The following is a 27989-nucleotide window of genomic DNA, read 5'->3' on the forward strand; positions in this document are numbered from 1 at the left end:
GCCGGGCGCGCCGGGCGGCGGGCGCGGGGCGGTAGCGGCTCCCGGCCGCCCTCCCTCCCTTCCTTCGCTCCCGCCCCCTCCGCTCCTCCACCGGCGGAGAGAGGCGGCCCGCCTGCCCCCCCGCGCAGGGCATGGCGGCCCCGGGCCCTCCGCGGCTGCCCCAGCTGCGGCTGGGCCCGCGGCTGCGGGCCGGGCTGGAGGTCGCGCTGCGGGTGCCGAGCCTGTTCCTCATCGACGCCATCTTCAACTCGGCCCCGCTGCCGGGCGGCTCCGTGAGCGCCGCGCTGCTGGGCGCGCTGCTGCGGCTGCTGGGTGAGACGCCTTCCCTTCCTCCCCTCCCGAGAGACACGGACCGTGCCCCGCTGGCCCCGCTCGCACCGCGGGCACGGCGCGGCCGCCGCTGCTCCCCGCCCCTCACCCGCGCCTGGCTGCTGTTAGTGCTGCGGCCCGGCTCTCCCCTTCCCCCGGCCCCGATTCCCGTCCCCACCGGCTCCTCTCGGCCACTGCCGAGCCCCTGCTCGGCCGCCCGGGCTGGATCATCACCTCGGCCCCTCGTGCCCGCTCCGGGCCCCGTTCACCCCCCCGGATCTGTCTCCCCGGCTCCTTCCGCCTCCTCCTGCCCCCGTAGCGGTGCACGGAGCCGGCGAGGGCTTGGGGCTGTGACCCCCCCTCCCGCTCTGGGGGCTTTGAGGGCGGAGGACATGTGACTCAGTGGGTATAGGGTTTTTATGTGGTTTTTAAAAACCCTTTGGATAGCGTGATGTCTTCCTGAAATACGCTGTTAAAGCCTTATTTTAGCAACAGCAGTTCAGAAGTGCCGGGAATTTGGTTCCCGGTGTAAAGACAAGCCTCTTGAAACTTGCCAATGATTATTTTTAAGCTTTTTTTTTTCTTCCCACGATGGATGAAAGTCAGTGGTATAACTAGGTGTTACTGTTTCCAATGTCGTTAACTTGGGTTCTAACACAGGCTCAGTTCAGTGGCAGTCCCGTTCAGTGAGCTGCTGTACAGGTGATGCTGTGCTGCGGATCACGGTTTGGAGCTGGAGACCCTGAGGCAGGAAGGAGAACACAAATCAAGTTGTTGTTTCGGTTTTATTTGGGGTTTTCTTTTGCAGGCCCGAGAGAGATGGATTTTCTTTGACGTTTATAGTAGAAGAAAAACAGGAAGGAAATAGGCAGTACAGCTTTTGGGGCAGGAAGCAGAGAAGAGGGGGTTAAAGGAAATGTGCACAGTGAGAAGTGAGTTGTGACTGCATCACACAAGTCGAGGAGCAGAGGGAAAAAGTAAACAATAACCTATAGCAAGGCAGCAGGAGAGGAGAGCAAAGGAAGGAGGTAACAAAACGCAGCAGGTGTTTTATTTTGACTTTTTACATTTATTATATGTTTTATGTTTATTATTATTGCTTTGGTTAAGGGTGTCAGGGGAAGTCCATGCTCACGTGAGAAGTGATGCTGAGGAGGCCGTAAGTTGCCTCCTTTGCCTGCCTGCCATGAGTGTGGTGTGTCTGGGATGGGGAGCAGGGGTTCTTCCCCCCTGCTTCCCATTTTCTTCACCTTTTGTTCAACACTTATGGAATTACTAAGAGTGATAATTCCTTTTTAAAAAATTTGCATTGCAGTGCCCCACCAACTTAATTTTAGGAGCTCTTCCTCGTATGATCCAGATGCTGTAAGAAGAGCATCAAAATGAATCCCCCCTTGGAAAGGAGTGGTGGATATGTAGTTCAGTGATGTCCCTCAAGTGTGTGGTACTGGGATTGAGGTTTGCATTTATATGAACACTCTTCTGGAAGGGGTTGGGCAAGAAGAGGGTAATTTTTGCCTTCTGCAAAAAAGCTTTGGGAATGTTTTATGCCAAGAAACTTATCTTGAACGTATAGGAAAGGGGTCTGTGGATCTTGGCGTTCCAAAATTGAAGATTAAATGTAGGCACCTAAAGATGATCTTAAACAACTTCCATGGGGTTCAGACAACAGAGTGCTTTTGCATGTTTTTTTCTCATCTGAATTTAAGGATTACAGGATTGGGTTTTTGCTGCTATTAGGAAAGTGATCCCGTTCTTTTGGATCATTTTGTATTTAAACAATGGGAAAATGTCCTTTTGCTTACCATTTGCAGACTTTGAAGTACTGATCCAAACTTTTGCTGTAGCACAACAGCACAGGATAAGTGGGCAGTCTGTCCACCAGACACAAAGATTGAAGCTCTGGAGAGATTGATGATTTTTGGAGGTGATGTTAAACAGTTCTGAAATATTCTGGGAGTACAGCTCTTCAGGAATGCTAATACAGATCTGTGTGGGTGTTACAAAGTTTTACAGCAGGATTCCTTGGTCTGATTCTTCCATCACTCTACACAAGTAAATAGAGTTATACATGGCACAGAACCAACTTCTACAGCTGGAGCACGTTTCCTTTCGTGCTTTTGGTTAACCTTGCTTTGTCCCCAACGCAATGTTTACCTTTCGTATCTTTGCACTGGGTTTAAGTATCTCAATTTCAGCAAAGCCACCACCCCCAGGAGTGTGTGACTGTCACCTCAGACAGCAGTCCCTCCTCAGTGAGGACACTGAGTTTTGAGAAGGGTTCTATAAATACTTGAGTCTGCAGAAAGATGTGGAAGTAAATAGAATGACTGGAGCTAGGGAAAAATAGTTTGGCAGTTCCACATGAACGAAGTGCTGATGTGTAAAAGTGATTGTCCCCTGCACATGACTGAAAGTCAAATCCTAAGTGGTGGGTGGCTATGAAGATACTAACAATTTTCAGGATTTAAAGGAAAAAAAATGAGTCAGAGACATTAATTGTAACACAAGAAATTATTTTAAAAGCAAGTGCAGCGTGGTTTGGTTCAGTGCTGTGGTTGGAGGCCATACTGGGACAGTTGGCAATGGGGTGGCACAGGTAGAAATAGTAAAGATGAGTAGAGACACAAACCTTATCAAAGGAGGAACTGCAGCATTTCCTAGCAGATGGAAAATGGAAAAAGACTTACTGTTTTGAAGGGCACAGGGCAGGGCAAAGTCACCTCAGGTTGAGATGGACTAAGTGACATAAATGGAGATGGGGGAAAGGAGTGCTCACTGTCCCTTCTGAGATCTGTTACCTCTTAGGGTCTTTTGAGTCTCCTTCAGTGAGCCTTGCTTTTCCCTATATGTATTAACAGAGACATGCTGTACTTTTTGTTAGTGCCTGTTCAGAGGAACCAGTAGGACAAGCTCTATTGACTCACTGTTGTACTGTTTTTAGAGATGTGTCTTGCATGTGAAACGTCAGTGTTTCAGGATGACCTGCAGTATCTAAATACAGGCCTGTTACTGCCACTGCAAGGCACAAAAATAGGTTTTGGTAAGGCGTGTTTCAGAGCAGCCTGCTTACTGCAAAATGCATCTCCTTTGGCTCAAATGATCACAATTACATAAATAATGACCTTGTGAGCCTTTTCTGTGACTCCTGAGAAAAGACAAAGGCTACAAACTTGTCACCAGTACTGGCTTTCCTAAAGATGTTTGTGGTGGTTAAAATGACAAGGCAACTGTCAAGCTTATTTTGTAGAAAGTGCTGCATGGAAGCAATATTCAGCTTTTCCTGGAAGAACTGAGCTACAATGCAAGGGGCTGTCTGAAAACGGATAGAGGCTTTTCCTCAGTCCACTTCACACAGTTACCAGGTTAATGATTGATTAAGGAGAATGTGTTTATATCAGCCAGTGCTACTGGCAAGGAATATTTTTCAGGCAAATTCATAACTTTATTTGTAGCCTGCCTTTAGCAGCTGTTTCATGTTGGTCCTCTCCCTTCTTCTCAATCCTCCAGGATCTGAAGGTGGTTTGAGGGTTTTTTTTGTATATTTTTGAGTGTTTGGTTGTTGGTTTTGTTTTTTTTAAATCAAATGCTATTTCAAAGGTTTTATTTTCATGATCAAGAGGCTATGGCTTAATTTTTTTTAAACATTTGTTTATGGTGGATGTAGAACAGCCTAAACTGTCAGAAAAGACCGACGCTGCCCTCCAGCAGAAAGAGGATTACTCTTGATTTCATTGGTTTTAGTGCAGAGATTGAAAGTAACTTAGAATCAAATATAAGTTGTAGAGATAGAAATCTCTCCAAACTGGTTTGGATGAGAAAGCAGTTGCATCGGGTGGAAGCTGATTGAGAAGTCCAAAACAAAGGCAGTGTGTTTCCTGAAAAAGAAACTGTTTAAGGAAATTTATCTAGTGCTAAGTGCTTTTTAATTTAACACTCTGAGGGCAGAGCTCTTACCTATGTGGTGCACAGTGATGGAATTCATAAATTACACTGCAGAAGTTTGCTGCGGGGACCTGTAACCCCAAACTCCCAATGCTGCAGTAGCTCTGAGAGGATTTCTTATAGGAAGGTGCAGACTTCCCAGGCATGGTCAAGATGTGGTTATGGTCAGTATGAGGGAGAGGTTAGCAAACAGGAATTTCAAGGCCTAAATCTGACTTATAACAAGACAGACAAGTTTGCACTGGCATTGGCAAAGAGGCAATTGGTGCAGTTTTGGATTCTGTGCACAGAAGCTGTATACTGTGGAAAGTGTTCCTCATGTGACCTTTGTCACCACTCACCAGAAATACAAGCAAACTGAAGGGAAATAGAAGTGCCTTCTCCACAGCAAAGTACACCAATTTTTCACTATTTTCCCATTAAAGAGTTTAACTAAAGTGTTTTGGTTACTTATCTTTAGTACTCCATTGTGGACAGCTGTAGTTGAGTGCCTTGCTCAAGTGAATTAGAGGACTTAGTAAATCTTACTCAGTTATTTTTTATGAGTTTTCTTTATAAAGGTGATGCTTTATCTGTTGGAGTTTTTTTGGTTTATTTTTAGAACTTGCCTACCCTTGGATTTCAGGACTAAGGCTGAAAGGCTGGGAGTTGTCACTATTCGAGTCTAAAACTGCAACAAACTTCATAGTAATTGTGATTTAGGGCTTGCAGTGGCTTTGCATCACAGCTGAGGTGCACAGATGTTAAATGCAGAGATTAACTCGCCCTCTCGCTTGTTCTCTGAAAAGGGCACCACTGGTAATGCAAAGTTACAAGTGACTAATGGGGAAGTGATACATTAAATAAATGTAGCTCCAGAGCTAATAGCTTAAAATCTGTTTTTGAACTTCTACTGAGAACTAAATGATTTCAATCTGATTTTAGGTGTCTTTGTATCAAGCGTCGTTCTGGTCTTACAACAGCGAGCACTTTTCAAGTTCTACATGATCACCTCAGCGTTTCTGCTGGCTGCAACTTCAGTGTTGGTGAATTACTATGCTGCTTTGCACATAAACTTCTACAGTGCCTACAACACAGCTGCGTTCGGAATTCAGATTTTCCCACATAAAGGACCTTCGCTATGGATGGCACTTTCCATCCTTCAGCTTACCTTTGGAATTGGATATGTTACCTTGCTAAACATGCAATCCATATATTCTCAACTCATTATCCTGGATATACTGATTCCTGTAATTGGCTTGGTTGTTGAATTACCTTTAAATGTCCGGCAAGTACTTGTTTTTATTTCAGGCCTAGTTCTGACACTAAATACCACAGCCATTTTAGCTACAAAAATTAAGTGGTTCTATTATTCGGTACGATACGTTTATCTGCTGGTGAGGCACATGTATCGTATTTATGGATTACAGCTCTTGATGGAAGACACATGGAAAAGGATTCGGTTTCCAGCTGTACTCCGTGTCTTTTGGCTAACAAGACTTACAGCACAAGCTGTGGTATTAACTTATGTAGTAAAGATGGCTGAAAACAACACAGAAGAAAAATTCTTCTTGATATCGTGGGATAACTGTTGGGAACTGATCTGCAGCCTGATCATAAGTGGGTGTGACTCTACTTTAACTGTGTTGGGCATGAGTGCCGTCATTTCCTCGATAGCGCATTATTTGGGACTCGGTATCCTGGCCTTCATTGGGTCAACTGATGAGGATGACAAAAGGCTTGGGTTTGTAGCCCCCGTCTTGTTTTTCATTTTGGCTCTGCAGACTGGTTTAAGTGGGCTGAAACCAGAGGAACGATTAGTTCGCCTGAGTCGAAACATGTGCCTTTTGTTGACTGCAGTCCTGCATTTTATCCATGGAATGACAGACCCCGTGCTGATGTCTCTCAGTGCCTCCCACGTGTCATCGTTCCGCAGACACTTTCCTGTACTGTTTGTCTCCGCTTGCCTTTTCATTCTTCCAGTTCTGCTCAGTTACATCCTCTGGCACCACTATGCACTAAATACTTGGCTTTTTGCAGTCACAGCTTTCTGTGTAGAGCTTTGCCTAAAAGTAATAGTTTCTATCACTGTTTATATATTGTTTATGATTGATGGCTACTATAATGTGCTATGGGAAAAACTTGATGATTATGTCTATTATGTTCGCTCAACTGGCAATATTATTGAGTTTATATTTGGAGTAATCATGTTTGGAAATGGAGCTTACACGATGGTTTTTGAATCGGGAAGCAAGATTCGTGCTTGCATGATGTGTCTGCACGCGTACTTCAACATCTACCTGCAAGCCAAGAATGGCTGGAAGACTTTTATAAACCGCCGCACTGCTGTGAAAAAAATCAACTCGCTTCCAGAGGTGAAAGGAGCTCGGTTACAGGAAATTGATGACGTCTGTGCAATCTGCTACCACGAGTTCACCACCTCTGCGCGCATTACTCCATGCAACCATTATTTCCACGCACTTTGTCTTCGGAAGTGGCTGTACATTCAGGACACGTGCCCGATGTGCCATCAGAAAGTGTATATTGAGGACAAAGAAAATGCCAATATCTCTAACAACAACGGGTTTGTAGCACCAAATGAAAATCCTGTACGGGTTGCAGAAGAAGCTGCTGATGCTGAAAATGAATTAAATGAAGATAATGACAGTTCTGATAGTGATGAGGAAGATGGCGACTGTGGGGCACAGCACTTGAATGAGACTCTTAATGTTGACTCTAACTCTCTTGGTGATTAGGATGTTCTTTACTAAGCCGTGAGCTATTTGTTCAAGATTGACTCCAACAGAATAAAAGTATCACTTTGTAGTTATTGTACTTAAGCACAACAGCAGTATCTCAATGTTGAGTCTGTGAATGGTGGTTGTTTACTGTGGTGTGTGCTACTGTAAATATACCTCTAATTTTTGCTGGTCTCTTTCATGACCACCTTAAAATTATGTACATTATTGTACATGGAATAAAATGTTTTCACGTTTTTAAGATGGTTGGACAAAACACTCTTTAATTGATGTGGTGATAATGCTGTGCCAAAGACTGTATACCAGTAATCCCCAATCAATGTCTTCTGGATGCAAATGAAAAATACTGGTGAAAATAGACTGTTCAGCTGGTCAACTCAGAAAATGAAAGCCTGAGCCAAAGCAGCTTTACTTAAAAATTCAGTATTAGCAGAGCTTTATTGCAAAAAACTAGTGAGTTGTGTTTTTTAAAAAAAAAAACAACATTAGGTTGGTAGACTTAATGCTATAGCATTTGCGTATGTGGAACAAAAGGCGACACTGCTCAGCTTTGTGGTGCAGCAGCAAAGCGCATGCCATGGACGTGTCCGACCCTCCTCAACTGCCAGCAGAGGCTTGAAGTGCTTCACATGTGAATGCAGCAGCCTGGTGCTCATCCTGTGCCTCCACTGCTAGCTGGAGTTACAGGCATGGCCTGGCCTTGAAGTCAATCCCGAATCTTGACAAAAAGGGAGCAGGGCTGAGAAACTGCACAAATGCAGACCACCTTTTCAAAAGCAGCTTTAATCTTGTACCATAAAAAAACCCAAACCCACTACACATTGGCTTCCATTGATTAGAACTTGCAGGAATGATGATTTTTAAATTTTTGCAATATCTTTACAGAAGTTATGCTGAATAAATGTAAGAAAAACAACTTTACATATTTGGAAAGAAGACTTTAATGGTGTTGTTATAGAGAGTATTGGCCAACTCAAGTGGGTCATCTTCTCTTACTGCCGCCATTATTTCCAGTATTTGACTAAAAAAGAAAGATTTATATTAGAAGACTGAAACCCAGTACTTCAGAATGTACTTCAGACTGCTGCATGTGTATGTACAACTCCCTGAGATTAAGCTGGAATAAAAACCTACATTAAGAGCAATAGGGCAGGGTGCTCAGATATGCAAATAGCTTCACTCTTAAGTTACTAACTGCCATTTTCTTTACACTGAACACTGGTTTGCTTACTGGTACAGACTCATCTTTGGTCTTTTGACTCTTGTTTGGAGGTAATTAAACAGCTTTCTGTTTTGAAGGAAGTGTCATTTTGTGGGTGTCTTTATCAATGATCTTCATTTTTCAAACAAAAATTCACTAGCCTGTCAAGGCTAAAGCTGCACTATGAATAGACTGGTCTAAGGGAAATCTTAAATTCCAGACACATCTTTATCAGAGCACAGTGCTGCCAAAGTAACTAACTCCTACTTCGCTATTCTTTAGCTTAATTGTGATTAATGTGGCCAGGTATTTGCAGTAAATATTTCTGAGCAATTTCAAAAGGCTCAGGGCCTTGATACAAGCCAGGAAGAGGAGGCAAAAGAAATGGGATGAACATGATTAAAACCAAGCTACAACTGTTTCTCTGCAATTGCTTTCTTGATTTTGTATCAGTCATTCTTAAAAAAAAAAAGTAATATTCTGTACCCTTCTAGAGATGTGTCATACTTTAATTTTTTCCAGTAGCAGCAAAAAAACTTTAAACTCTACATTGAAAAGTAAGAAGCTTAAGCTTTGTAGTAAGGTTTGGTGAGCTTTGGATTCTGCCTCTAAGCTGAGGCACTAGCTAAACTTTTTTTGAAAGACAGCATAGGAGAAATTGCTCTTAATAATTATATTATTGCAAATATTTTCCTAGATGCAGAATTAGCAGTGAGATGGAGTGAGATCAGGCCTACACAGAAATAAGTAACAAGTACTAAAGAATTTCAGCCAAGTAGACTTAGGGTTTACTTATCTCTCCTCACTTGGATGTAGTAGAAGGCTGTAAGTTACTGTAACACTGTGTATGTGAAACTGCTGAAGGAGAAAAGAGAAGTCTCTTGTGGCTAAACTTTTTAAAAAATAGCTTCCAAGGGAAGTAGTTCTAAATATATATATATATATGAAGCAGAAATATCACTATCAAAACTGAAAGGTGTCCAAAAAGCTCTAACAAAACCAGACAAATGGTAATTTCCTCCTGCCAACTGAGCTGTATTAAACTGTATATATACCTGAAACATGCAAGACACTTTGTGGACTGAGTAACATTCCCTCACACCATATTTTGCTACTTGAGAAGTCACAAAATACCAATTATCAATTACCATTCCTAATTTTTCTTAAGGCCTAAAAGGTTCTTTAAATTCAATTGCTTATAATGAACATTATTGGGATAATAATTTCAAAGGTTGAGCCAAACAGTATTTTGTTCATAAAAGAAGGCAAAAGCGAAGCACAGCATTGGTGTAATGATCTTGAGTGCATTTGTGCACTCTGCATCTATGCAGAACAGATTGTGCATTTTGAGTTTGGGGGCTTCTGAAACATTCTGTAAACTACAACTAAGGCAGCAGAGAAATATGTGGGGGGTGTTGTTGACATGGGCTGGTTGAAAGAGTAACAGTGGAGGCCCTTCACTTGTGATCAGAAGAGTGTTTTCTATTGATCTCTTCCACAACTCCAAAGTCATGGACTGACCCTAGAAAGTCTTAAAATACTGAAGAAATCTTTCTGTGCTAATGTGTCTTCTTCACTTTTAAAATTAAAAAAAAAAAATTAACAAGTATTACAATTGACCTAATTGCATTGATTATATCTGAATGCTAGGAGATGTCACCATGTAAGCTTAAACTGTGCTTTTACATCAGTGGTTTTCCACGTTCCTTCATGTCTCAAAAAGCATCAGATTTCCCTTCACTTCTCAAATAAATTCTTCTTTAGACACCTTAACTGCATACCTGGATCTTTAGTATTATCCTGAGCAGTATTTCAAAATCTAGATAGGGAATTCTGAAAATTCAGTATTTCATCCATTAATGGTATTTAATGCAGATAGCTAAACATTTCACTACAACAATTACACATTTGTCTGTTTTTTACACTTCTGTGAGGAACTGTGTGGAAAGGAGGCAGAAAACCGTGTCTGTGCTTACTAATTCTGTTCATAAACCCCTGGAGTTTTCTTTCACTACTCTGTATCTTGGGTGCTGTCATTCATATCTAAATTGCACAGGATTCTTTGAAGCACAGCAGCAGAAGGAAGAAACATCCCTGACAAAATGCCTGCTGTGGCAGTTTGTGTCACAGGCTGTGACAGCAGCAGTGTCACAGGCACTGCTGGTGCCTCAGCACTGTCCCACCTGTGGGACTGTCCCCTGATCCCCAGGGCTGGATCACTTTTTAAAATTACCTGAACAAAAACCAAGTGCAATGAATATTCAAGTCAGCTTCCTTCAGAGGGTTTAACCTCTTCTACAGTGCATCAAGTGAAAAAATAATAATGGTACTGGTTTCACTTTCAGGGAGCATTATACATCCAGAATAGCCAAAGTAGGAAAATTAGGATTTTAATTTTTTCCACAGCTTATAAAGCAAAACCTTGCACAAGTTCCAGTATATTTAATTTCTATTTTCTACGTTACTAGTTACTAGTGAACTGGGATTTTTCTATCTTTTTCACGTCAGAGTTGAAGTATTTAAAATAAGAGCGCAGTGGTACACTTACATTATATGGCAGGGTTCATTTCTGTCCTTCAAGCAGTGCCCTTTTTCCCATTTCTTTTTTGTAGGAAATGTAGTTTTAATGTATTTTGATCCAGCATGAGCATTTTTCACTCCACACCAAGGTGCATCTAGTTTAATTTGAATCAAAGAATTAGGAGTGCAGTTGTTTCAGAATAGCATGAGATAGTTCGATTGACTACTTCTACAGACAAAAGCTCCTGCAATCTCCTTCCAGCAACAACCTCCAGCTCAAAAGGAAATTTCAAGAGCAATTTAACGTCCTGGATTTTTATACAACTGTCTTCAGGATTTTACACTTGAAAAGATCAGCAATAATAAAACATAACACTAATTTCCTCTGACATGATAAAAACAGCCAGATACGTTGCATGCATTCCACAGAAACTTCCTGTATAACAGGTCTGTACTTCATGTGCAAATACATTTAAGGATTTAGCAGTTTGCAATTTTCCTTTCTCAAGAGTCAGAAATTAAAATAAATACTGTATTTGTACTGTCAATTATTGATAACTGAACGTGACAAAAGAACACAACATCCCTGGTCAGTTCCTTAAAGTGACTGCTCAGTGGGCTAAGAGGGGAATTCAAGCCTTCTTCCACCTATTCCACTTAAAGAGCAGTTCTTTCCAAATGCCATTACTGCTGCCAGTGGCTAACTCACAGCCATTGCCCTGTGCTTGGCACATCTCCAGCAAGCTACATTTTAAAATAAACTTAAGCTGGTACAAAAATCCAAGTTGTCAATTTGTCCTTTTCATCTTCCCCTGCAATGTCAGGAACTGACACAGCAGCTTATTCCTTCCAGCAGAAGGCTGGAAAGGAGCAGTTCTGTAAACTGCTTTCTTAAGTAAAGAAAACAACTAGTGTTCTGAATTCCTTAGGTCTTGATTCTGCTTTATGATTGCTACACCAGTATATCTCATTGCCCATTGTCACAAACTGACCAAGATACAAAATCTTACCAGTCTCTATCATTAATCGTTCACTAGGAATTGATTTCAGTGTTTCCAAGTTGGCTTCTGTTTTCAGTGAACTAGAAAATTTAAAGTTTGGTTAAAAAAAAACCATAAAAAGCATATTAAAGTAATTACTGTGCCTATTAAAGTGTTTTGTAGCAAAGACAGCTTTCTAAATAATCTTGTTAATTAAAAAAATGTGCTTCCTTTTTTTAACAATACTGCCTGTAAATGAAAACTGTGCTGCAGAACCCCTTTGGCTGCCCTTGCTTGCCTGGTGCCAGCCTCTGTACCTTACAGAGTGGTGCTGGCTGGCATTTGGCCAGGGGACTGCTGAGAATCCAGACTGCATAATCAGGGGATGAGGCACTCAGGTTACATTTGCATTACTCCAGCATTTGACAGGCACCTTAAAGTCAGGCTGTTTTTTAAATGCTCCTCAGAAGGAATCTTTCCATGTTCAACAACCTTATTTAATTGCAAGCAAGGACTGTCCTGAGGGCAGTAGAGTGGACATGGATTAGCTCACTGAGCTGCACAGCAAGAGCTTTGATGGTTAACAGACTAATGTGAGCAATTCTAAATCTGTCAGATGATTAAGGGTCTAGTGAGCTTTGAAAACTTGACCTCACTGTTTAAAAGAAAGCAATGAGTTCACTACAGCTGCCATTTTAAAGCAGTTGTATTTCTTGTACAGAAATACAGCCATTTATTACAGCCAATACTTACCAGCCATTTATTCCAATATAAAGATCCAAATCTATTAGAGCAGCTGCTTGTTCCTTTGTGCCATCAAAAGAATGTACCTAGAACATATAAATATAGATACACAGACATATAAAAATACTTACGTACTTTTATTACAACTCCAGTCATTCAAAAGTATGTATTACCTTTTCTTAGCATCAAATACCTTCAACAGTACGCATTACACATCACTACAAACATCAAGATGGGACATGGCTCAGTTGATTCTGAATTTGAGCAAAATTCAGGCTGAAGTCACCTGAATGCCGCACTAGAAGTGGTTACTACACTTAAACAGTGATAAATATGTGTATAAAGGCCTATCCAGTGATACTCTTTTGGCCCTGCAATTCCCTGTAATTCCCCTGGGAGATCATACTCAGGAAGTAATCCTGTGCATGCTGAATTTTTAGATTCTTTTCTCAGTATTCCCCTTCAGGGCACTGCCAGGGCCACCACAAGAGGAGCATTCTCTTCTCCACAGGTGTCAGTCAGTCCACTGGAACTAGCAAGACAGTCCCTTGGTCATTCCAGAGAGGAAAGTGGAGGGTGACAAGTTACACAGTGTAATGCAGCTGGGAACTGCATCTTCTCAGCCTGAGTGGAGCAGAGACCCTGTCTGCTCTGCTTCCCTGTGTGTGACAGGGACAGGCAGTTGCAGAAGATGCCTGCTCATTTCTCCCCTCTTTCCTGGCTGTGCCGGCAAAAGGAAAGGGAGGAAGGAAGGAGAGCCTTCACAAAATTACACAGGACATTACACATGCAAAGCACTGAGTGTGGGGAAGCGTTTTGTGGGAACAAAGGACAAACCTGGGGACTGCAATATTCTTGTAGGAGGTGTGGTCTCATGCCAGAATCATGAGCATTTATTTCTTTTGAAAAATTCAGTCATAATGGAAACCTGAAAAAGCATTGCTGGACTTCCCACTCCACCCAAAGCTTTTCCGGTTAGACTTCTGAATTTAGAAACGTGATGTGAATATCTAAAGACATAAAGTAATCAAAAGTTCCATCTGGATCTAATTTGAAAATTATGTCCAACGTCAGAAGCAAATGTCTGAGGTTATGGCTTCCACTGGGAACATGCATCTAAGTGATTTGTGGTCTGAATGCACTGCAGTTACAGACACTGAGGAGTTGGGAAAAAGCCAATGTCAATTATGAGGTGCTCAGACTGTCCTGCTGGCAGGCCAAGGAAAACTGTTCACATCAGCTGCAGAGCTTCTTCTCAGCCTATCTTCTTACCTTGCAAAAATCCTGTAGAATAAGCAATGAAAATAAAAATGGCAAAAGAGACTGGAAAATTTACTAATTAATAACAGCTTAAATGATGTAACAGGAAGCCTACACAGATTCCATGACAAACAAGAAATTGCATATTAAGCAACAATATTCACACACATGCATGGAAAAATGAATGCTACATTGAAATTCATACTTACCACCCCTCCTACTACTCTATCTCTGTTTCTTCTCATTATATCTAGGAAATGAAATAAAAATATAAAGCAGCTTTATAACAGATGAATATAGAAGATTTTTATATTCAGAATTTGCTCTAAATATGAAATTCTCAAACAAAACCCACCTAAAAATTCAGCATGTGAGTTTCTACAGTGCAGAAACATGGGCAGCTGCATTTGTTCTGACAAGTCAAATTGTTTTTCAAAATACCTGTAAAATAAAATTCACCTTTAAATTCAGTGCAAGAACAAATAATGACAGTAAAAGATTTGTTACCCAAGCTTCTGTCCTCCAGCACTAAAGACAGAATTAATGGATTTGCCATGCAACAGTCCTTATTTGTGCAAGGATTTAAAGGAACCTCTTTCCCATGTGTATTGCCACAGCTGTGATCTATGCTTGAAGACAGGTAAGTGGCCAAGAGCCTCAGTACTGCAGAACGTATGTATGTATACATGCTGAGCACATATTCTTGTGTAGTGTGAGTCTGGAGTTAATTTTTATTTATTTATTTATTTTCATGGAAGAGGAACTGACTGTTCTTTCCACAAAGTTCTGAAAAGTCAGGAATGGGAGAGTGAGGATGACAGAGGCCCCTATTTCAAGAAGCACTCATAAACACAATGAGGGTGAGCAGGGGGGCACTGTGCAGGCTTCTCCAGCCTCCAGTGGCCAAACTGCATCAGAGCTGCTGACCTGTGAGTAACAATCCACTCTCTTGGGGTGGAACAAATATCAGGTTAGACACCATACTTCTGCCTATTGTCTTTACCTGTTTTCCCTCCCTTCCTCTGTGTTTCTGCATCCTTTCCTTTTCACTCCTTTTTATTCCTCTCCAACTTTGTACTCCTCAGAGCTGTTCTTGATGGGGGGGTAACAGGGAGGCCCCACCCTGTGGAGAGACACTGGAATGTGGGCAGAAGGAAGGTAAGGAGGCAGCCAGGTTCCCCAGTGCAATTGCCAGAGGAAACTGCTCAGCACTGAACCAACCTGTGCTTGTCATTAGCAGGAGCTCTGCAATTACCATCCCACATCCCTGCTGCCCTGCTCCACCCAGGCAGGGAAACCACCCATGCTCAAGAACACAGCAGAGGAACCTGAGCATGGCAGAAGGCCAGCAGTGCATGGGTGACTCAGTGTCCTCATGCCATTTGAAAGATGATGTTACTTGGGTGAAGCAGGAGAACACCCCTGCCCATCCCAGCAGGCTGGGGCTCCAGGCACGTACTGGATTTCTTGAGGTGTTGCTGTTAAAACAGTCCAGGGCACTGGGAAATTCTCACCACCAGTTATCACAGGCATTTCAAAGGGAAACTCCAGTGATCACACACTGCTGTGTATCAGTCACTTATCAATCAGGGGAAAGTGCAGCAAACCATTAGTTAGATTTACGTTTTCCTAAAAAAACCAACCAAAAAAACCGACCCTAAACAAATATGCAACTGGTCATTTAATTTAATGTCATTTTCACTATTTTCTGTATACTACAAGTTATTTCTCAGATCAAAGTTACCTTCCCTGTTAATCACTGCAAATCTTTGAGATAAAACAGGTTAAATAAATCAGCTGTAACCTTGAAAATTGACATGAAAATTCATGAGAATGCATTACATCTACTTTGAATCTTCTTTGTCTAGATATCGTGCTTAGTTTAGCTTGTTTGACTAAATATAAATTAATTGCAATTCATGATTGCTCTTGTGGTTAAATAGCTACAATTGCTTGATTTTTGGTGTCAGTTTTCTTTTAACAGAATACTTGTTTCAAATGGGAAAGAGGTTTTAGGGACAGAACTGCAAGTAAGCTCCCTAAAGTAACCTACTGGCCAATTTCCTTCTAATTTTGAGAAGGGCAGAGCCCTGGAAAGTACAAAGTTTAGTGTCCCTGTAAATTGAAACGTAATTCAAGCTTCTTCCATTCCTAGCAACAACAAAGCCCAAGTCATGTTGAAAGGGGAGGTGGATGGGGCAGTTATTGAAGTGACAAAAATACTAATTAAAAAAAAATTTAAAACCCCAATTCCTGGAAGAGCATAAAGAAACCAGACATACAGCGACTGGAATGATAATAAAATAACTCAGTAGGAAACTAACCCTGCTGAGTTCCAGTGCTTAAGGAACAACCTGTTCCTTTGAGCAAGCTTAGTTTTGACCATCATGTTCAAATGCTACAGGATCAAGACACTAAAGGAGCTAAAGCAAACTGACCTTGCTGAGGCAGATCTCAGACAAACACTTCTGAATTAATCTGAGTAATGGTGCATGTGATAGTGTGATTATACAGACCCCTCCCAGTAGTACAGCAGATGTGAAACTTCTATATGCTTACCAGGGCATTTATAACACAGCTTTCACTTTAATATGAAGGCAGTACCTTCATCTTACTACCATTCAAATCACTGCTTTCTGTTGGAAAAGTTCTGAGAATGGGAAGATTTCTGAAATAAAAAGTTCTTAGGAACACTACAGCAAAGAAATTTCATCTTTATTAGATTCTTATTAACTTTTAAACTGAAAAAAAAGCATTAAAAATAATGTACAGGTGAAAATTATCCAAAAGAAAACACAGCATAACTAGCCAGAAAAATGTTGATTAAGTACTAAATAAAACAGAGGTCATGTTCTGTTTTTTGCTGGGAAACAAACCTAGAGCTCCTCTGTGTGGAAAGTGTGCAGCTGCATGCCAGCCCTCCCGTGACTGCTGCACCTGAGCTCCTGAGCAGCTGCAAACCAGTGAAGTGTCCCCACGTATTTCACACTCTGCCTTCCTGTTTGGTTCACTGCTCAGCCTGTCATCTCTTTCTTTACCACTCAATTTCAGTGCACCCAATTAGCTGCTCTGCAGCTGCAGTCCACTGGACAAGGAAATGAGACATAGATATATTTTCTCTCTCTAAAATCAAGGCAGTTAAAGATCTTAAAATCTGATACTCCATCAGTATTTTAGTTTTCCACACAAATAAAAACAGATTATACTCTAAGGTGTGCATTGCTGAACTTCATGTACACTGAATTCTACCAGGACAAAAAAATCCTGTCCCCTTTGCAGACCTACAGTGAAATACTGTAGGTCTGCAGCATTATGAAAAATCCTCCTACTGCTAATATGCAGCAATGAGAAAAAACACAACCAACCACTGCCCCCCAGTGACTAATTTACTCAAAACAGTAACATGCAAATGTAATTCATTAATCACTCATCTTGTGTGAATTTATCACCTGTATCTTTCAATCAGTTCCCTCTGCAGAGAGAATTCTCAATAGGAGAATGCAGGCTGATTGTAGGGGCTGTGGCAGCTTCTTTCCATTCAGCATCTATGCTGCATGTGCTACTTCTCCACCTCCTGAGACAACCTTTACTATCAGCTCCCCATTATCTGCTCCCAGCTAACACCTTCCTTACTAAAAGCTCTTTTTTACCCACTACTTTTAGCACTGCTTTTGATAGTTCTGCTCCCTTCCTCATGCCTTTCACTCAACAACCCAATTCTTTCACACACTACATTTATAGGGTTTTTCTTCCCATAATTCCCTTAGAGCTCCTAACTATTAGCAAGAATTAACATCTCTCACACCCAGAAATCCACAATTTCTGGTCAGTATTACAGAAAAAGACACGCTGACAGAAGTCAAGGTCAGGCAGTTAGCAAAATTTAGCACACTGCACTACTTGAATGTAGGCATAGTTCATTGAATTCCCATTTCTGCCAAAAACACTCTGGGCCCAACCCTGCAAATTTTAGGGCTAGATGTGACAGTATATTATGTGGCAGAACACAAGACAGAAAACACTACTATAAATTGCTACAAGTCAATTCACAGTCATCAAAAGTTCCTTACTTGAGTTGGATGTCCTTTGGGCAAAATTCTAATCTATCGAAATCTACAAACAGAAAGAACAAGAACCCCATTTAGTATTTTAGGATTTCTTTTAGTATATGTCTAGAAAAAAATAAATACTGAAGTAGTAAGGGAACACTTACCTAAGCCACATTCTCCAACTGCTACTACCTTTGTCCTATTGTTTTCAATCAGATTTTTTAATTCAGATAGATACTGTTCAGGGCTACTCTGCTCAAATTCTCCACAGCGAGTAGGATGACAGCCAACAGTACTGAAAAACATGTCTGAAGTAAGAGAGTATTAGGAGGTTTTAAGGAAAAAAAAAGAAAATTTATTTAAGGTATAAACAACATCTGCCTCTGGAGGTTTCCTTATTGGTCAAATTTAAAAGAAAACTCCCTTTGACCATATTTATCTTAGTGATAATTTCATCGGACAGATATTTTCTGCCTTAAAAATGTCAGACAGTATCTCCAGCAGGGGCATGTGCACATGTCTTCTTTTAGTACACATTATTTACTGTACTCCAAAACTGCAGCTTAGAGCTGAACTGTTCTGGAGGAGCAGCCCCCAATAAATCAGGCAATTGTTGAGGCTGGATGAGACCTCTTGAGATCATTTAGAAATACATCTTGTTCGAAATACACCAGAGGTTTTCCCAGCTGTAAGAACTGCAAAGAGCATTTCCCTCATGTCCCCTGCACAAGCTGCTAGAGAATTTCAAAGCTCACATCTCCTGATTTACCCAAGTATCTGATCTAGATTACCATGCCAAAACTGACATTTCTGCTAAGTATAAAAGCACTGAGGAAGGGAAAAAACAGGTAAGGCCCTGAGCAACTGACACTAATGTTCAAGCCAGTCCTGCCTTCCTGAAGTGGGGATCTGGACTGGCTTGGACCAAATTATCTCCTTGAGTTCATTCAAACCAAAATTACTTTAGCTTTCTGTTAGTAAACAATACTTTATTTTCTGTTAGTAAACAATTCTCCTTTAACAGAAAGAAAGGAAAAGCCAGAGGAATGATCAAAAGAAAGATACCTCTCTTGATCAAGCTGGTCATAACAGATTGGTGAGTAAAAAACAAACAAAAAGCCAACAAACCATATATTTCACAACATGTAAGCACTTGATCTTATTTCTAGAACAGAAACTTGTATCAATATTTTTATTCCAGAAATTTCCTATAATTTCTGTTTTTATTTAGAAATAGAACATGCAGGAAAAAGAGTGATTCCTTCCAGCATCAGGGATCTAAAGAGCAGCACACAAGCTCATACACAATGCATTCATCCCACTGCAAATGTAATTTCTCATTTTAATCTGAGTCTGTAAACACCTCTGGGGCAGGTCCTCTTGAACTCAATTCTGAGAGCAGAGGTTATAATTTTGACTGAGAATGTAAATTTAAAGTGAAAATACCATTTGTCTGTGCCAGCTGCAATGCATCTTTACTATCTTCTAGACTCCCACCTGTAATCAAAAACTTGAAACAAGAGAAATACTGTCAGTGTGGATGTTCTTTGAACATCAAACAGAATGTTTTAGAAAACACACAAGGAAAGATCTCAACAGAGAACATCAGAATACAATTACTAACATACATAAAACAAGATTTTATAAATCAGCAATAAACCTCAATGGTCCTCAGGAGCTAGTAAATACAGTAGGCTGCAAAATATTTTTTTTCCTCTTATTAAAGTATCTTGTATGTTAAACATTTAAATCACTAAAGGAATAAAATACTTCTATTTGCAGCAATATTAGCTTCCTCACACAATGACTGAAGATTGCATTTACCAAGAATTGATACTTAAAAATGTTCTCCCTGTCCTACAGCTGGGGAGAGACCCAAGACATGAGTAAATAGTTAAACCAAAAATTGAGTCTGTATCAGAGCTGGGATTACAAATTTAAGAATTTCCATCTCAGATCTTTTATTTTTACCTTAACATTATCACATGAGAATTGTTGCCTACAGTGTACTTTTTGAACCAGCACTTGCAGAATATTTCACCCTAGGTTGTAACAGCCAAGTCTACAGAGGTTTTGGACAACTCTTTCCCCTGCAGGTGCTGTCCAGCAGGCTCTGCCAGCACCAGCTCAGACACCCCCACACTCCCAGGGCACTCATGACAGACAGACACATCCCAAAGACATCACCATTTCATCAGAAATGTTAAACTGAAAATGGCTCAGTGCATACATGACACAGAGCAAAACTTCACCAAAAATTACCATACAGCAGCAGCTATACAGAAAAATAAAAGTACTTTCCAATCAGCAGATTAAGGTTCTAGGCAAGCAGGAACAATCTGTGATTGAAAAGGCTTCTGACACTGTACAGGCCAGTAGCAAGACTGAGAACAGCTAAGGGCAGCAACTCCTGAATTACATTTCTCAATCCACTGGGCTTCCTGAGAAAGTTATGCAGCTAATCTATTTTTGATGATAAAATTTCAAAAAACTTCAAAAATTTCAAAAAATTATTTTCAGAGAGTGGTATAAAAATTAAATAGCAGTTATACAGCACATATAAATGTGACCTCACTGCTGTATTTGCTGCAGTGAGATAAGTTCTCCATCACTAGTTTTCTTCTTCTGTTTCCCAGAGCATTTCCCACTCTTTTCAAATGAGAGTTTTTCAACAAACTCCCAAGATGCCTGTTCCTCTGCTATAGGGGTGTTCACTTCTTTATTTCTAATCTGGCAGCCTTAGTAGTGCAGTAGAACAGTCTGGGACAGTATGCACTGTATTCTATGGTATTTCATACTTTTGTCAAAAATTTATTCAGTTTTGAGAGAGACAGGCTAAACTATGGGATGTAATGCACTGCTGGAAATACCAATTTCAATTTCAAATTCTCTCATAAGGATGTTGTTTTAATACATGTAAGCCAGTATTTACCAGCAAACATGCAGATGTCTCAAGTGTGTTTGTGGGCACTCCCAGCTCTTCTGCAGTTACCAATTTCCTTTACATATAGAAATAGCTGAAAACCTCAATCAAAAGAGTTTGATCTTCAGCAGTAACTGCTGATTAAGAATCACAGAATCATTAAGGTTGGAAAAGACCTCCAAGATGACTGAGTTCCACCTCTGACTGATCACTGCCACCTTGTCAACTAAACCAGAGCACTGAGTGCCACATGCAGTCATTTCTTGAACACTTCCATGGGAAGATGACCAGCACTTCCCTGAGCAGCCTGTTCCAGTGCCTGACCACCCCTTCCAGGAAGAAATTCTTCCTTGATGTCCAACCTGAACCTCCCCTGGCAGAGCCTGAGGTCATTTCCTCTTCTCCTGTCACTTCTTCCCTGGGAAAAGAGCCTGACCCCCGCCTGGCTACAGCCTCCTTGCAGGAGTTGTAAGTGATGAGGTCTCCTCTGAGCCTCTTTTCTCCAGGTTAAACAACTCCCAGCTCCCACAGCTGCTCCTCATAGCATTTACTCTCTAAGAGCCACACAGAATATAAGAAAAAAGGAGTGGTTGCCTATAATGCAACATGGAAAATCATTTACCACTTCATGGCAGCAGGTCAGAGGAGAATATCTTTCTGTTGAAACTGTATAAAATAACTTCTACATCCACATCTCCTACAATATCAATGAACTCCAACAATCAGCTTCAATAATGATCTGTGCAAACAGGAAGACCATGCCCTGCACAGAACACTTTTGTTTTGTGCTACTGAAGGAAGTTACTGCATCTTCCATTTGACTCCCACAAACACTGTTTTAGTGAGAGAGCACTAAAAAAATCAAATATAAGAAAGCAGCTTAAAATTTTAATGCCATTTCATTATAAGAAATTACCTTTTTAATGCCAACTTTGACTGCTCTCTCTATTACATCCAGAAGGTCATCTGCAAAAGTTCATAAAAATGTCATAAATTGAACTTGACGTTTTACAGCATAGTTTAACTACTTTTCAATGCAGTCAAAATTCTTATCATTAAATCTTTAAACCATACTTAATTAATCTTTATAAAACAATAACAAAGTGCAGTAACCGGAGATCCAATTAAAATCCAAGAAGTCGGTGGAAGTTTCTCCACATGCTTTAGGAGGCTCTCTGCTTTTACATCCATATCTAAAGGTCACAAGAGCAAAAAGCCCCACATCATTATCAGTAACTGTGATTCAGCAATGCAATACTTTGACAGACCACTGTGCATAACTCTCATATCAGTTTATCAGCGCAATCCTAAGTAGATTAGCAATTCTCCATTTTGCTCCAGAAGCAGTTACCTGCATGTAAAAAGCAATTAAGACAATGCATTTTGGTTAGGGTATCCAACTTAGTTAGTCAGGCTTTCTTTTTTAAGCCCAAGTACCTAAGGAGGAGAAGAAAAAAACCATAACATCATGTTCTGACATGCAAGAGGCTTCTAATTCAGCAAAAGGGATCCTGTCTTCCAGCAGATATAAATATTTACCTTGATGCTTCTGTGTTCCCCTGTAGATTCCTCTGAACATAGGATCTGTCAGGTTAATACCAATATCTGTGGAAAGCCAAAGATAGAAATTAGAAGTTATAGCTGTTCTGTATTTTACTTTGAGTATTAATAAGCTAGGGAAGACAACAGAAACCCTATCTAAACCCTGAACCAGCACACTGGTAAGTCATTAAATGTTTAAGCATAAACTTACTTGCATAACTTGAAAAATTACTCTATACTAGAAGTGACAGAAAAATTAAACTTTTCCCTCTGTGCAACCTTAGACTTTCTGTGAGTGTATTATACACACCCTCATAACCATCAAAGTGAACACAATTTGCTTTTTATTGCAAACAAATCTGCTTCTCACACGAAAACACAAATTTATGCAAAGAAGCATTAAAGAAGGGAAAGTGCAGCATCTCCCATACAGCCTTCCACGGGTGGGAACAGCAGCAGCAGCAGAGTGCCTCCTAAGGGCTGCCTGTTCTCCCTCCTAGTGCCGTCCCTGGCCCAGCAGCACTGACGGGGCATTGACAGGACACTGACGGGGCACTGACGGGGCACTGACGGCGCAGTGACGGGACACTGACGGGGCACTGACGGGGCACTGACGGGCATGACGGGCACTGACGGGCATGACGGGCACTGACGGGACACTGACGGGCATTGACGGGCACTGACGGGGCACTGACGGGCACTGACGGGACACTGACGGGCACTGACGGGCACTGACGGGCACTGACGGGCATGACGGCGCATTGACGGGCACTGACGGGGCACTGACGGGGCACTGACGGGGCACTGACGGGGCACTGACGGGACACTGACGGGACACTGACGGCATGACGGGCATGACGGACACTGACGGGGCACTGACGGGGCATGACGGGCACTGACGGGCACTGACGGGACACGACTGACACTGACGGCGCAGTGACGGGACACTGACGGGACACTGACGGGGCACTGACGGGACACTGACGGGGCACTGACGGCGCAGTGACGGGACACTGACGGGACACTGACGGGGCACTGACGGGACACTGACGGGGCACTGACGGGGCACTGACGGGACACTGACGGGGCATTGACGTGACACTGACGGACACTGACGGGCACTGACAGGACACTGACGGGCACTGACGGGACACTGACGGGCATGACGCAGCGTGACGGGCATGACGGGCACGCACCGGACCTGACGGACACTGACGGGACACTGACGGGGCACCTGCAATGCAGGTACCGGCTGGAGCCGCCCAGCCCAGCCCGGCCCAGCCCAGCCCAGCCGCCTCGGCCCGAACCTCGGCTCCAGAACTGCCACCTCTGCAGCTGCCGGCGGGGATTCTAGCGGAAAGGGAAATCTCCCAAGGAAATACTAAGCTGCTCCACAACACGTAGGGCCTTTTGAAATGATTCACACGTTTTCCGCCGAATTTCCTAAAAATACTTACATTTTTACCCAAGCCAGTTGCATGCAATCAGAAACAACCATGACTAATGCAGCAAGGCGGGACAGGGAGCGAAGGGCGGCCGAGCCCCCGGAGCTGGGGGTAACGGAGGAGCAGCAGCCCCGGGGCCCGGACACAGCACACACAAACATTCCCAAACGCTTCCAGGGGCTCCGAGGCCGCCGAACCTCGGGACACCGGGAGGGACCGCAGGAGGCGACAAGCAGGGACTGGGGTGGGAAGTGACAACCCTGGCAGAGGTGCTGGGACAAACCTAAGAGACTGTAACAAACCTGAGGGACTGCGACAAACCTCGGGTAAGGGGCTGGAGCATGAGGCGACAAGCACTGGATGAAGGGCTGGGACAAGCCTTGCCACTGCCACAGCTCAGCCCGAAGCCCCGTCCGCTGCTCGCGGCCCTTCACGCAGTGGGGCAGCGGCGGCTGCCTCGGCCCAGAACCAGGCGAGGAGCGGGGGGCTCGGGTCGAAGACCCGGGGACAGAAACCCCCGCACTCGCCATGGCCCCTCCGCCCTCCCCATCATCCCCTCACCGATGAACTTGGCGCGGCTCATGGCGGCTCCGGGCGCGCTCGGCGGCGGCAGCGCAGGCGGGCAGGGCCGCGCCCCCTCCCGGCATTCCCCGCGCGGAGGGAGGCCTGCAGAGCCGGGCGCCATGGCCGCCTACCTGACGCATCAGCAGAAGGTGCTGCGGCTGTACAAGAAATCCCTGCGGCACCTCGAGTCCTGGTGCATCCATCGGTGAGGCGAGGGGAGCCGGGAGCCCTGGCCGCGCTCACATCGGGGCGCTCAGCCCCGCACTGGCTGGGCCCGGGGTGGGGATGGTGGTTTTCCTCCTCACTGTGCGTGACCTCTGTCCGTAGGGACAAGTACCGCTACTACGCCTGCCTCCTGAGGGACCGCTTCGACAAGAACAAGGATGTGAAGGACATGGTGAAAGCCACCGAGCTGCTGAGGGCCGGCGAGGAGGAGTTCTGGGCCAACCAGCACCCACAGCCGTACATCTTCGCCGACTCCCCCGGGGGCATTGCGTACGAGCGATACGAGATGTACAAGGTGAGACAAGGGACAGGGGGACAGGGTGACAGGGGACTCCCAGCCGCTCCTGCTGGGCGCTCCTGCTCTGGCTTTGTGTTTGGTGTCACTTGATGTGGACAGGGCCGCAGCTTGGCTCGCTGGGTCACTTCATCGCTCCATGAACATCTTGTCTTGCTGCTTGTGTGGGAGGAGCTGCTCTGCTCCTTGAAAATGGAGTTTCTCGATCAGTTCGAACATAGGGATTTTTTTTCTGAGGATAATCATCTGCTTTTTGCTAAGGGGGTCAGGCTGGCGCAGGAAAGGAGCTGAGCTGGGGAAGTGAGCAGTGCCCAGGGAGCTCTGCTGCCTTCCCAGCACAGCCTGGGCTCCTCTGGTCGGCTCAGGTGTCATCTTGGCTGTGGGGACTTCATTCAGTCTTATGGCTCTTCCAGCATTTGAGTAATGGTACAAGTTTCCATTTCCCTTCATGTGCTGCAGTGCCAGATTGTGCAGTTGTGTGCTGCTGTGTGACAGCAGCACTGCCTGGAAATAGAAGCCTTATGAACTCTTTAAGACACTTCTACATGTATTGACCATCAAGATTGGGTTTTTTTTAGGAGTAAAAGTTCTGTACAAAAACACAGGGACCTTGCTTTTTTGGCATCATCTTTTTAAGGCATTAGAAGTTAGTACCAACCTAGAGACTGCCTGCACCCGTTTCCTCACAAATTTGAAAAGTGTGCTGGCACAAGACTGGATCTGGTCAGATCTTTTTGCATATTAAGCCCTGGAAAAAAATATATGACATAGATTTTTCAGGGGCAGAATAAAGAATATATGAGTGAAAAGAAAAGAACTTATTTAAACTTTTACCAAGGTCAAGGGCCTGAGCAGTAGTGGAGATAATACTGACAGAGAATGTGGACAGAAAAAAAGGCAGCTGAGCAATAAATGGTCAATATTAGTCTTCATACAGAAACACAGACTGGGTTATGCTTTCTTTTCCCAGTTTGGTGGGCTAAAACTGTCTTAACAAAAGGGCTGTCACTAGGCTTTGGCTGGTTTGTGTATCAGTGACCATCCATTGTGGATGCTGCTCCACAGTGTAGTTTTTAGAACTCAGGCTGATTGCTGGTGTTAATTGGCGTTCTCTGTGTGTGGATATTTACTTCAGCAGCTGTTCTGTTTCCATTCAGTCAAAGGTTTGTTCTGTGATGAGAATCAGAGCAGGAAAAGTGTGAATATCACTATAAATGTATGATGGTACTGGAGCAACTTCTTTTTTTTTCAATTGGGAGTTTTGGTGGGATTTTGTTTTTTTAATCAGTGTTCCTTTCTTTAAAATGTAAACAACTAGGTATTTTTTTTTTAATTGCTGCAAAATTCTAAATTTTAGTTTTTTCCCTTGACAGAAGGTCTTAGAGGTCAGACCATTCTCAAGATCTTAAAGGCCTAAGAAACTGCTCATTTCTTAGTAGTTGTAGATAAGCAGAAATGAGCTGTGGTGTTTTGTCTTTGTCAAGTAAAACAGATCAGTAGTTGGAGAGAAGGATTGCTCTAACCTGCTGGCTTTGAGATCTTCTCCTCCACTAACTGGAATTATTTTGAGAAGTTTAGAGTAAACTGAGATGACTTGGGACTTATTTTGGAATGCTGTGATTTAAGCAAGTCACTGTGGTGTCTTCCTGTGGATTGGGATAATGTATGAAAAGTTCTGCCCTCTGCCACATGCCCTGAGATAGTCAGGCAGCTCTTAAATAGTGTTTTTATGTAGCCCTTCAAAATGGGGAAAAATCCTAGGGAGTAAGACTGGCTTCAGCTTTTGTGTTTCATTCTTCTGCATGTGTGTACAAATGTGATTTCATATATAAAAATAGTATTTTAAATGATATTTTTCTTCAACAGCTTCCTGAATGGTGCTTGGATTTCTGGCACCCATCTGAGAAGGCAATGTACCCTGATTACTTTGCCAAACGAGAGCAGTGGAAGAAGCTGCAGAGGGAAAGCTGGGAAAGAGAGGTCAGTGCTTGCTCTATGCAAAGGAACGTCTCTTTAGCACACAGGTAGCCTGTGTGGCACAGATGTGTTCTTGGAAAAATTACTGAGTGCCTGCTGCAGTCTCAGTCAGACTCTTCAGTGCTGGAGCCCTTGTCAGTGTGAAGCAACCTAAAATTCCTACACATTTGGTACAGCTTGGGTTGTGAAGGGAATTTGATGTTAAAGCTGAACCTGCAGCCTTGTGTCAGTTAGTAAGAAGCTGTTACAGCAGTTTTGTGGGGGGGAAAAGAAATCCAAAGTGGAATGAAAGGAGTCTAACAACCAGAGCATTCCTCTCTGCTGCTGTGGAGCTCTGACACTTTCTGGTTACACCTTTGAAGGTGGTGTGCTGCAGTGTGCATCAGTTGGGCATTGAGAGCAATTTCTGGGCCATCCTGAACTGAGAGTTGGTTGGAAGAAGTTGGTGTTCTTGGATCAGTCCTTTGATTCAGCTGGATTGTATGGAACATGGCACTTGTGCTGCTTAAAGAAGTGGGCATTGAAAGCCTGTGAGAGGCTGCTGGTGACCTGCAGGAACAGAAGTCTCCTATTTACTGACTGCAGGGAAACTTGGTCTGGACTTGGAATTATCTGTCAGCTTCCCAAGAGCACAATTCAGCCTGTTTGAGAGAGTCATGGTAGATGTGAACTACATGGAAATAATGACCTTTTAAGTGAAATTTCTCTTGTAAATCACTTCTTGCTCCTAGAAATTCCTTCCTAATTAGGTAGTATGAGCCCACAGTGATTACTGAGTGGAAGTTAAAGTTGGGAAACATGAAACCTGTCAGCCAAAGGTGTTACCATTGATTCTTCTCTGTGGAAATAGAGAAGATCCAGTGGTTCTTTGTTTTGCTCACTGCCTGGGCACTGGAAATGGAAGTGTGTGTTAATGTGCTAAAGCAGTTCTGTGTCTTGTCTTCTAGGTTAAGCAGTTACAAGAAGAAACTCCATCTGACGGTCCAAAAACTGAAGCTTTGCCTCCAGCTCGTAAGGAGGGGCATCTACCCCCCATGTGGTGGCATCATGTCACCCGACCTCGTGAGCAGCCCATGTGAGAGCACCTTGGGTGTGGGTGGCAGCAGTCTGTGCTGCAGGCAGGTGGCACCTCAGAGACCTCTTGCTCCTCACAGTAATAGAATAAAGTCAAATAAAGTAACAGAAAAGGTGTTTTTCTGGCACACTGCTCTTCTCTGACACACTGACACTTCACTGCCGGCTTGTGCAGGCAGTTCAGATCAGCCCCATGGC

At 43.0% G+C, this 27989-nt stretch overlaps 3 protein-coding genes across 7 annotated transcripts; 2 read left to right on the forward strand and 1 right to left on the reverse strand.

The window, feature by feature from the left end:
• RNF139 (ring finger protein 139) lies at positions 1-8290 on the forward strand. Its single transcript, XM_064706658.1, has 2 exons — positions 1-312; positions 5179-8290. Exons 1-2 carry the CDS (start codon positions 132-134, stop codon positions 6987-6989), a joined length of 1992 nt encoding a protein of 663 aa, XP_064562728.1. The 5' UTR covers positions 1-131; the 3' UTR covers positions 6990-8290.
• On the reverse strand, positions 7757-24333 carry TATDN1 (TatD DNase domain containing 1). Of its 5 annotated transcripts, none has more exons than XM_064706659.1 (12): positions 24218-24333; positions 22209-22274; positions 21586-21635; positions 19193-19256; positions 17911-18054; positions 17768-17810; positions 14053-14138; positions 13907-13947; positions 12447-12523; positions 11724-11794; positions 10742-10868; positions 7757-8013 (listed from the first exon to the last, which is right to left on the reverse strand). In XM_064706659.1, exons 1-12 carry the CDS (start codon positions 24237-24239, stop codon positions 7911-7913), a joined length of 894 nt encoding a protein of 297 aa, XP_064562729.1. In that variant the 5' UTR covers positions 24240-24333; the 3' UTR covers positions 7757-7910. The 5 variants fall into 5 exon arrangements, with proteins under 5 accessions (XP_064562729.1, XP_064562730.1, XP_064562731.1 ...); XM_064706660.1 differs by having other exon boundaries at positions 23978-24248; XM_064706661.1 differs by having other exon boundaries at positions 23959-24248.
• NDUFB9 (NADH:ubiquinone oxidoreductase subunit B9) lies at positions 24268-27908 on the forward strand. The gene is made up of 4 exons (XM_064706664.1): positions 24268-24425; positions 24548-24740; positions 26607-26720; positions 27665-27908. The coding sequence occupies exons 1-4, from the start codon at positions 24340-24342 to the stop codon at positions 27794-27796; spliced, it is 525 nt and encodes a 174-aa protein (XP_064562734.1). The 5' UTR covers positions 24268-24339; the 3' UTR covers positions 27797-27908.
• Positions 27909-27989: the final 81 nt, after the last annotated feature.

This window comes from Zonotrichia leucophrys, chromosome 2 (assembly GCF_028769735.1).
Source record: "Zonotrichia leucophrys gambelii isolate GWCS_2022_RI chromosome 2, RI_Zleu_2.0, whole genome shotgun sequence".
Lineage (NCBI taxonomy): Eukaryota > Metazoa > Chordata > Aves > Passeriformes > Passerellidae > Zonotrichia > Zonotrichia leucophrys.